Raw genomic sequence first — 10,533 nt, 5'->3', positions numbered from 1 at the left:
GATCAAGGACACATGACAAAACTAGTGGAAATGCGCATGGGTAGGGGGGGGGGTTGAAGGGGAAAGGAGGAGCTTGAATCATGTAACCATGTTAAAAATGAATATTAATAAATGTAAAAAAAAAAAGTTTCTGTAACTCCACCCTCTCTCTCCTCCTGCTTTCACAGTCCAGGAAACTGCTGTTTACTTATGGTTTTTACTTTCCTTTACTTCAAATGATTATTAATAAATCTTACAAAATATAAAAAAAAATTATTGAGGATCATAAAGAGTTTGTGTTTGTGTAAATTAAATTTATTGATATTTAATGTATTCGAATTAAACCATGTTAGTAATATTATGAAAACAGATTGATCTCATGGATCCCCTGAAAAGGATCTGAGGAATCCCCATGTATCTCCAGACCCTACTTTTGATGTTGTAGAGTGATGTGTTTAGGTATAAGTTGGGCCAGACGGCCTCAAAGGTGTCTTTTGCCTCTGAGATTCTATCATTTTATATGCAAGATATTGAGTTGAGAATACAAATTTACTCTAGTCAGAACCAAACAGGGTAGAAGTTTCTCTATCACTCCAATTTCACACAGATCTTTAAAATGACATTTCATACCCTCAGCACTTAATAAAGGCCGTTTACACTTGACTCAGAGCTTTCATTCTACTATGGAGAGTGAGGGAGAGGCATAGTGTAAATAGATAAACACAGAGTATTCCAAAAGTCTTACTAATACTTTTGGGACACACTATACAATACAAGTTAGGGTGTAATCAGGCCAGAGCAAAAGTCTCAATGTAGTGCTCAAATAAAATAAAAGTAAAAGATGGCAAGACAAGTTTGAGAGCAGCTTTGCTGCAAATTTTATTTGAATTGAAATGCATTGAACTGAATTGAGCTGAAAAGACCCAGAGGAAGGTGTCTAGTACATTGGACATTTTTATCTGTGGAAGGAAGGATCTGGGCAAGGACACACAGGATGTTGTTATGGTTGTTCAGTCATTTTCAGTCATGTCTAACTCTTCATAATCTCATTTCAGGTTTCTTAGAAAAGATATCTGAGTGATTTGCCATTTCCTACTCCAGCTCATTTTTATAGATGAGGAATCAAGGCAAACAAACTTAAGTGACTTGTCCAGGATTACACAACTTATAAGTGTCTGAGATCAGATTTAAACTCAGGAAAAAGAATCTCCTTGACTTCAAGTCTGGCATTCTATCTTCTACCTCATTGTCCTGATAAGGAAGCATCAATGAACTATGAACTGGAGAGAGACTGATAAGACCATGGATCAATTCATGTATTAGATTATTAATATTAGATATGTCTATATCATAGCTGGGGTAAAGCTGTCAAATGTTGTGGCTAGAGCTACAGGTATTACTTTATATATACTCTAATACCATTATTTGGGAGCAAATCCAGACTTAGAAAAGTAGCTGAACAAAGAGGTGGATGTAATCTAGAAGGATAGAGCCATATAGGAGAGATGGATGGTACCTATGCTAGACTAGCCACCTATATATTGTCTAGGACTTTTATTAAGGCTTACATGGCATGGTTTTTTAAATCTACTTGTGAATTTGCATGTTGTCTATAAGATTCGCAGACCTATTATAAGCAAAGCACCATAAAACATGGCCCTAAAATAACTTTTAAAGAAAAATAAGGAAAGAACTCAAAGTACTGTAACACTGATGCAAAGGAGAGGAAAAGAAACCTAGCACAGGCTGCCTAGGAGGTTACCTCTCTTAACTATTCATTATTATTTTAGAGTTGCTAAATTCAGTTTCTGACCCCTAAACTTTAGTGCAGGAAGACCTGAGTTCAAATCCAATCTCAAACATTTAGCAGTTATGTGACCCTAGGCAAATCACTTAGCTCCATTTGCCTCAGTTTCCTCATCTGTAAAATAATCTGGAGAAAGAAATGGCAAACCACTCCAGTATCGTTGCCAATAAAACCCCAAATGGAGTCACAAAGAGTTGGACGAACCTCAAAAAATGACTGAGCAACAACAAGAAAACTTTAGGACCCTCGACAAAAGTCCTAATTGCCTCACCCTATTTATAGCTTTGTTTAAGATTCAAATATGACCCTGACCCTGACTCACTAAAAAGACACAGAAAGAGAAACTTCTTGTCTCTTCTGCTTTCTCAAATTATGATGAATTATTTGTAACCAGATGCCCTCCAAGTAGAATAGAAGATCCTTGAACATAGGGGCTGTTTGATTGTATTGTTTTGTATCACCCAATACATTGATACATCTAACTGTGCTTTTGTTGAACTGAATGAATTGAATAAAACTATACTGAATTGATTTTATGTAAGCCAGTCTGAGACTTGCCTTTCTGGGCTATGAAACGAAGGTACCTAGAAATGTATGATAATGGTAATAACTATAATTACAATAATTATAATAATAGCTAACATTTATATAGAAGCTAGATGCCTCAGACAGAGTGCTAAATCTGGAGTTGAGAAGACCTGAGTCCAAATCTAGCTCCAGATACTTAGTAGTTAAAGACCCTGAGAAAGCCACTTAACTTCTCCTTACCTTAATCCACTGGATAAGGAATTGGCAAACCAATCCAGTATCTTTACCAAAACAACCTCATGGACAGAATGGTCCACAGTGTCAAGAAGAGTCAGAGATGACTGAACAACAACATTTATATAGGACCTACTATGTGCCAGATACTGTACTAAGCAAATTATAATTATATCATTTGATTCTTAGGAAATAGAATTTATTATCATCCTCATATTATAGATGGGAAAACTGAGGCAAACAGGGACTAAGTGACTTGCCCAGGGTCACACATAGCTAGTAAATGTTTAGGGCCAAGTTTGAACTCAGGTCTTCCTGATTCCAGATCTGGCACTCTAACATCCAAGTAAAGCCTTTTATAGTTGTAAGCCTCAAGCTTATGTGTGTACAAACAAGATCTCTCAATGAAGGATGGGGGAGGGTGAGAAAGATAAAATAATTTTTGTTATTTTTAAAAAACAATTAAATTTAAATTAAGTTAATTTATGCAAGTTTTCATTGTCTGTCTGTGGAAATGTTCTTTTAGGGTCCGATTATATCATGACTCAACAAAGCCTCTAAAAATTCACTCTACTCTCTTTAAGCAATCTCCTCAGAATGCCCTAACAAAGGAAAGCAATAGTATAATGTAAAATAATTAAAGGAGATAATGAGATAATACTTCTAAAGTGCTTAGCCTAGTGCCTAGTACACAGTTAGTGTGGCATATGTATTATTATTATTAATATTCCTAATCTGTGTGACCTTGTATAAGTCACTTCTGGGCCTCAGTTTCTTTATAAAATAAGGGGGTTGGATATAATAATCTCTAAGGTCCCTTCCAACTGTAAAATACTATGATCTTCTTTCCAGTGTGATCTCTCCCAATCCACCCAGGGCTGCCCTCTAGCACTAACTGGGGCAATACTAGATTGAAGTAATTTCTCCATATGGTTTTCTGAAGGAAAAAAAGAATCTAACATAGAGTAAGATACCAATAATTCTGATCCTTTAGACAAGTAACTTCTGGTCTCCGAGTCCCGGTTTCTTCTCCTGTAAAATGGACATATAATGTCTGCACTTTATTAACTCCCATGATTGCATCAGGCTGATAGATGATTACACATGAGAGCACTTTGCAAACCATAAAATGATCTACAAATGTAGTTTATAGTCATGGTTGTGGTTATGCTTGTTCTATCAGGAGTATGTATCTTGGGCACTTTCCAAGGTCCTCCTTTGCATCTCCAAACACTGGATGTATAACAGATCAGTGGGAATAGATTAACTTCTTGTCTAATTGACTCTTGCTCTAGCTATATAACCAATCCAACAGCAGCCCAATTGAATAACTATTCCCAAGGATTCCCTAGGGCTAGGCTAGACCTGAAGAATATTCCTCAGCCCTTCAGCCCTGCCCAGAACCTATGGGTAACCCTCTTCACAGCCTCCTTCACTTCCTTGTTGCGCAGGGTATAGATGATGGGGTTAAGGAAAGGAGTAAGCAGGGCATATATCAAGGCAATAAGTTTGTCTGAGCCCTCTTCCCGGCCCCCTGGGGGCCCCACGTAAACAGCAAAGGCTGAGCCATAGAACAAGGTCACCACCATCATATGGGAAGAACAGGTGGAGAAAGCTTTAGCCCTGCTGGCAGCTGTTGGCAACTTCAGCACGGCCCTGAGGATGCCCCCGTACAACAGCAAGATCAAGATGAAGTTGCACCCGGTAGCCACACCAATCACAGCCCCATGGACACGGGCATGCCAGGCAGTGCCCACACACGCCAGACGCATGAGCGGTGCGAGGTCACAGAAGTAATGAGCAATCTCCACCCGGCAGAAGGACAGTGAGGCAGTGAGGCAGGTGGGCACCAGTGCCGCAGAGAAGCCAGCCACCCAAGAGGCAGCTGCCAGCCATACCCGCACCCGGCCACCCATAAGACTGTGGTAATGGAGAGGGCGGCAAATAGCAAAGTAGCGATCAAGGGCCATGACACCCAGAAGGTAACATTCAGTCATCCCCAGCGAGTGGAAGACATACAACTGAGTGAAGCAGACTGTAGGAGAGACAGACGAGGGACCATGAAGCACAGTGCACAGGAGGGAGGGCACTGTGGTGCTGATGTACCAGAGTTCCAAGAAGGACAGGATGCTGATAAAGAAATACATGGGTGTGGCCAGCCCAGAGTCAGCCTGGACTAGCACGATGATGAACATGTTACCAGCCAAGGTGAGGAGATAGATGAACAGCACACCCAGGAAGGCAAAGGGTTGCAGGAACGGGGTAGGAGTGAAGCCAACCAGGACAAAGTTCTTGATCCAAGTTTGATTAGCACAATCCATGGCTCCCAGGACTGGAGTTAAGTTTTGGTGATATGGGGGAGGTCGGAAATTTAAGTGGTTTAATGGAAAGGACAGTGGATTTGAGGTGAAGGACTGCTAGTCCTAGATCTGCCATTTCCAAGCTAGGAGACCATGGACAAGTCATTTCATTTCTTTGAGACTCATTTTCCCCTTCTCTGTTTCAATACTTCTAATCAAATTATTTCATCAGGTTTTTTCCCTCCACAGATGTAGATTGTGACCCTTCTATGTCTTAAGAAATGGTATGATGAATTTCTATTGCAAAAATAAACAAAGAAACAGAAGAGTAGATAAAAGGATAAATGAATTTCTTTTTCCTTTCCTCTGGTGATGAAGCTACAAACTTAGACTATTTTTTAGATAAAATGACACAATCTGTCTATTCTTGAAACTTTGAAAACTTGTTAAAACTTGCTGAGCACTGGGGTCTATTGACACGGACTTCAGGAACCCAGAGTCACCTCCACACCCTGAGAAGTAAGACTTTTTTACAGTCATTAATGAAAGTCCTCATCTTAAGTATCCAGGGTGTTCTTTAGACTGCTTGGAAATAACAAGAGCTTTCATTTATGCAGTTCTTCACCAAAGTAATTTCTGGGCAACATCCCTGCAGATTATGGGCAAAATTATTACTATATCCCTTTGATGAAGAAGAAGATTAAAGTAAATGGATTCTGGAAAGTGATTTATCCAAAGCCACATAGCTAGTTAAGAGGAATCAGTACCATGTTTCCTGTTGAGTCAGTACCATGTTTCCTGGTTCTAAGTCCAATAGACTTTCCACTCCATGGCATTTGCCTCACAAGTTTGTCCAGGCAGGATTCCAGAACCATGGGCCAAAGTCCCTGACCAATTCATTCCTTAACATGGAAAGGTATTCAACAGTCATAAACTTGAACACACACACACACACACACACACACACACACACACACACACACACAAAACTCCTGGTTCTTCATCCTACATAAAATATATACTGTTTTCACAAATATATAATATACAAGTTCTCACCAAAAATATTCAGTTGCTTTCTAAGAAAAGTACTTTCCTTACTGCCAGGAGCCTCTAATCCATCAGGTATGAAGGGAAGAATTGCCCCATCCCTTTCAGAGACAGGAAAGATCAATCATGAAGCTGCCCTTTGGGGCATGGTGATTGAACTGGAAGATTCTCAAGGAAAAAGAAACAGATATGAAAGGAGAAGGAAACAAGGACCCTAAGAGTCATTTACTCCCAGACCCAGATTAGGAAACCATAATAGGGTACTAAAAGGGAAGCGACAAAGGAAAACTCACCAATTAAGGAATTATAAAAAGAGAAAGCTATGGAAAGGAAATTTCTGAGGACTTGCTAGATGACAGTAGGGTATAGTAAAATATACATTGTCCTGGATTCTAGACTTACTTCTGTCCTTAATTAGCTATGTAATCTTGGGCAAATCATTTATTCTTGAAGCTCACTTTCTTTGCTAGGAAAATGAGATTTGATTAAGATTCTCTTTCAGAATATCCAGAATAAATTGATGAGACACAAAAGTCTCTTCCAGTCCTGACATTCTACAGTTTTATGAGGGGAGTGTTACCAATGGAGAGAATCATAGAAGGGATGCTTTGGAAAGTGGTCAAAACTAGCACCCCTATACTTCTAGCTTCCTCTTCTTAGATTTGGAATCTGTAAAAATAACGATAGTTGGCATTTTTATCACAATTTGTGAAACACTTTATCTTACATAATTGTTTTACAACAACCCATCACTTATACAGGATAGATATTAATTACAGAGGTGAGGAACCTGAAGCTTGAACAGCTTAAATTATTTGGCCAGGGTAACATAGAACTGGTGGGATTTTATCCAACATTCATTCCCCTATAACATTGCTGTCTGGTCAAACAAGAAATCCCACCCCGCACTGCTGCCAGTCCTCACAATAACGATTATCCTTCTCATATATATTCCTATCTTTCTCCCTCTCCCATACCTGAAGACATCATGCAAGAGATTTTCTGCTTCTGGGATATTCCACCCTCATCTCTAGATACTCAGTAGCTCCATCTCCCACACACCTTATGTCTTAGGCACTTGAATCACTATGCTCCTTCCTAATGACACTATCCCCATAGAAGTCACTATGTCTATTATTTCTCAAGGGTAGGTATCTCATCCCTTGGGGGACATAAGAACTTGAGGTTGATCTCACTCTTCAGTTGATTTATCAGCTCTGGGACCTTTGATCTAGACCCTTAGGTACCAATTCCAGATGTTTCTGTCTTCTATACTCTGAGGGAGTAGAAACCATTGACTGACTTAATTTAGACTTTAGTGATCCCAGGTTCTGAGGGGCAAACTTTATTTCAGAGAAGAGAGAATCCAAATTTTTATATCTACAACATCACAAATAGGTGAACTTTGTCTCAATTTCTATCCTATTACAAGGAAAGTTTTATATGTTCCTTTTGTTGTGCAAAAGCTCTTTTTTGAATCTAATATAAATCTCAAAGCATAATTTTTTCTTTTATTGTCTTCAAATGAAGACTCCCCCCACCTTATTAATAAAGACAATGGTGATTTATATTTAGGCATCACTGTGGTTTTAAAGTACCTCATATTCATTATCTACTCATTATAGTTCCCTGAAGTTCTGCTCTTTGGCTCAAGGCTTTGCTCTAAGTTGCTTCAGACAGATGCATCTAATACTTCTTGTCAAATCAAGAAGAGAAGATTTTAAGTATCTACTATGTAGTTCAGAAATAAGAGTGATAGAGGGCAGCTGGGTAGCTCAGTGGAGTGAGAGTCAGGCCTAGAGACAGGAGGTCCTGGGTTCAAACCCGGCCTCAGCCACTTCCCAGCTGTGTGACCCTGGGCAAGTCACTTGACCCCCATTGCCCACCCTTTCCGCTCTTCCACCTATGAGACAATACACCGAAGTACAAGGGTTAAAAAAAAAAAAGAAAGAAGAGTGATAGAACTGGAAATAGGAGGTCTTGCGTTCAGATCTGATCTCAGACACTTCCTATCCTAGTCTGGGCAGGTCATTAAATATCAATTGCCTAACTTCTGCCTCAGAACTGATTCTTATATAGGTCTAAGAAGTAAGGGTTTAAAAAATTAAAATTGAAAACAAAAGTATCTACCGTGTATCAGACACTGTGTTCAATTTTGGGAATACAAATAAAGGCAAAAAATAGTCCCTATGAATGCAGATTGCAGTACACTATTTTTCACTTTATTTACTCCATGAATTTTTCTCAAGTATAAGTGATATGAGTCTTCTTTCACAATGTAATGAACATGGAAATATGTATTGGATAATAACACATGTACAACTGGTATTGCATTACCTCTATCTTGGAGAGGAGGAAGAGAGGAGAGGGAGGGAAGATGTCAGAAAACAATTACTAAAAAATTCTATCAAAACTAAATTTTGAATTTTTTTAAATACAGTCCCTTTTCTGTAGGGAAGCTAGATGGCACAGGAGTGTCAGGCCTAGAGTCAGGAATATCTGAGTCCAAATCCAATCTGAGGTTCTTACTAGTTATATAACCCTGGACCAGTCACTTAACCTCATTTACCACAATTTTCTCATCTGTAAAATGAAATAGAGAAGGAAATGGCGAACTACTCTAGGATCTGTATCACAAAAATCCCAAATAGGGTCACAGTGTCAGATACAACTGAAAACAATTAATCAACTCTCAAGACACTCACAATCTGATGGCAGTGACAATACACAAACAACAATGCAAAAACAAGATGTAGGCAATATAAACCGGAAATAATCTCAGAGGGAAGACATTAAGATGAAGAAAGACTGAAAAAGTCTTCTTTGCATGCCCACTTGTATTTTTTGCTCCTCCTAGACATCTCTACTCTACAAACTAGCTAACCAATCATTTACTTGGGGCATTTGAGGTATCCTGTCTCTCCCTTTCCCACCCTAAATAAATATATATGTATGTGTGTGTGTGTGTGTGTGTGTGTATATATGTATATATATAATGCTGAATCTTTACTATTTATCTATTGATCATGATTAATTCTGCCAGAAATATTTAAAAGAGATCCATTATATCCTCCCTATTTCAATTAAACCCTACAAACATGGCTTTAAGTACTGTGTTCAAAGTTGAAACTCCTATTATGTTTTCTAACAATGGCACCTTCTGCTTCACATGTATTTCATTCTCATCATGATTAATTACTGTAAAAAATTGATCTGAAAAATATGATTTCCTTTCTTTCGATATTTTGTTTCATTGAAATAAACACTTAATTTAGTTTTCATTATGAAATTAGCATCTTTCTTTGAAGCATACAAAAAGCAATTAAATTCAAGTCATCAAAGATTCTTGAATCTATTATATGCATGTAACAAGAATTATTCATATTATTTTATTTCAATGTAGTTTGCTCCCTTGGTAATCTTATGTGCATTATTTTGTTCATTTTTTGGTAGTCAGTCAACAAGCATTTATTAAATGCTTTCAGTGTGTCTGGTACCGTGCTACATGCTAGAGACACAAAAACAGGTAAAAGACAATCTAAACTCTCAAGGAAACCACAACGTAATAGTCAAGATGCCATACAAACAACCATCAACAAACAATATATATACAAAATAAATGTAAATAAATAAGAGAAGAAAGTAAGGGACTTATAAGATTTAAGGGAGTTAAGAAAATGCTTCCTGTAGAAGGTAAAATTTTAGTGGAAACTTGAAGGAAGCCAGGGAAGCCAGGAGGTAGAAAGGAGAAGAGAGTGAGCATCTCACTTAGGACAGATAGCCAAGGAAATGCCCAGAGTCTGGAGATAAGTGTGTTTTGTTCAAAAAACAACGAGGAAGTCAATGTCACAGGATCACAGAATGTATGCATGTGGAGGAGGGTGGGTAGAATGAAGGTGTAAGAAGACTGGAAAAGGTGAGAAGAAGGTGTTGAAGAGCTCTGAATTCCATATAAAAGATTTCATATTTCAACCTGGAGGTGTCAAGGAGCCAGTGGAGTTTATTAAGGAAGAGGGGAACATAGTTAGACCTTCACTTCATGGAGATCGTGAAGACTGGCAGCTAAGAAGGGGATGGCTTGGAGTAAGGGAAGATTTACGGCAGGGAGTACAACCAGGAAGCTATCACAGTAGTTTAGGCATGAGTTGATGAGGTCTTGCACCAGGATCGTTACAAAGGTCAAAAGAATAGGACTTGATTGGATATGATGAGAGATAATGAAGAGTAGAGAGAATGATACCTAGTTTGGGAGCCAGGATGACTTGGAAGATGGTGGTATGTACCCTCAACAGTAAAAAGGAAGTTAGGAAGAAGAGAGAATTTGGGTGAAAAGATTACAAGATAAAAGATAAAAAACTTCTATTTTCTAAATGCTTATTTCTACAGAACATTTAGTTTGATGTCTACAGAACGTTTAATTTGAGATGTCTAATAGGCAATTGGAGATGAGAGATTCAACAGAGAAATTGGAGCAATTTAAGATTGACCAGAATAGAAGTGATAGCTGAATTCAAGGGAACTGATGAAGTCACCAAATAGAAAAGTATATAGAGAAAAGAGGTCCAATTCAGATTCCTGTGAGGCACTCAAAGTTGTTGGCTATGATCTAGTGAACATGGAACATAATTTCACAGAGTT

General features: G+C 38.4%; 1 protein-coding gene across 1 annotated transcript; it reads right to left on the bottom strand.

Moving 5' to 3' along the window:
- Nucleotides 1-3,927: 3,927 nt before the first annotated feature.
- On the bottom strand, nucleotides 3,928-4,869 carry LOC123246054 (olfactory receptor 6N2-like). Its single transcript, XM_044675005.1, has one exon. It carries the CDS (start codon nucleotides 4,867-4,869, stop codon nucleotides 3,928-3,930), a length of 942 nt encoding a protein of 313 aa, XP_044530940.1.
- Between the last annotated feature and the right edge of the window lie 5,664 nt (nucleotides 4,870-10,533).

This window comes from Gracilinanus agilis, chromosome 4, assembly GCF_016433145.1.
Source record: "Gracilinanus agilis isolate LMUSP501 chromosome 4, AgileGrace, whole genome shotgun sequence".
Classification (NCBI taxonomy): domain Eukaryota; kingdom Metazoa; phylum Chordata; class Mammalia; order Didelphimorphia; family Didelphidae; genus Gracilinanus; species Gracilinanus agilis.
This window is presented reverse-complemented; position numbering and strand designations above follow the sequence as displayed.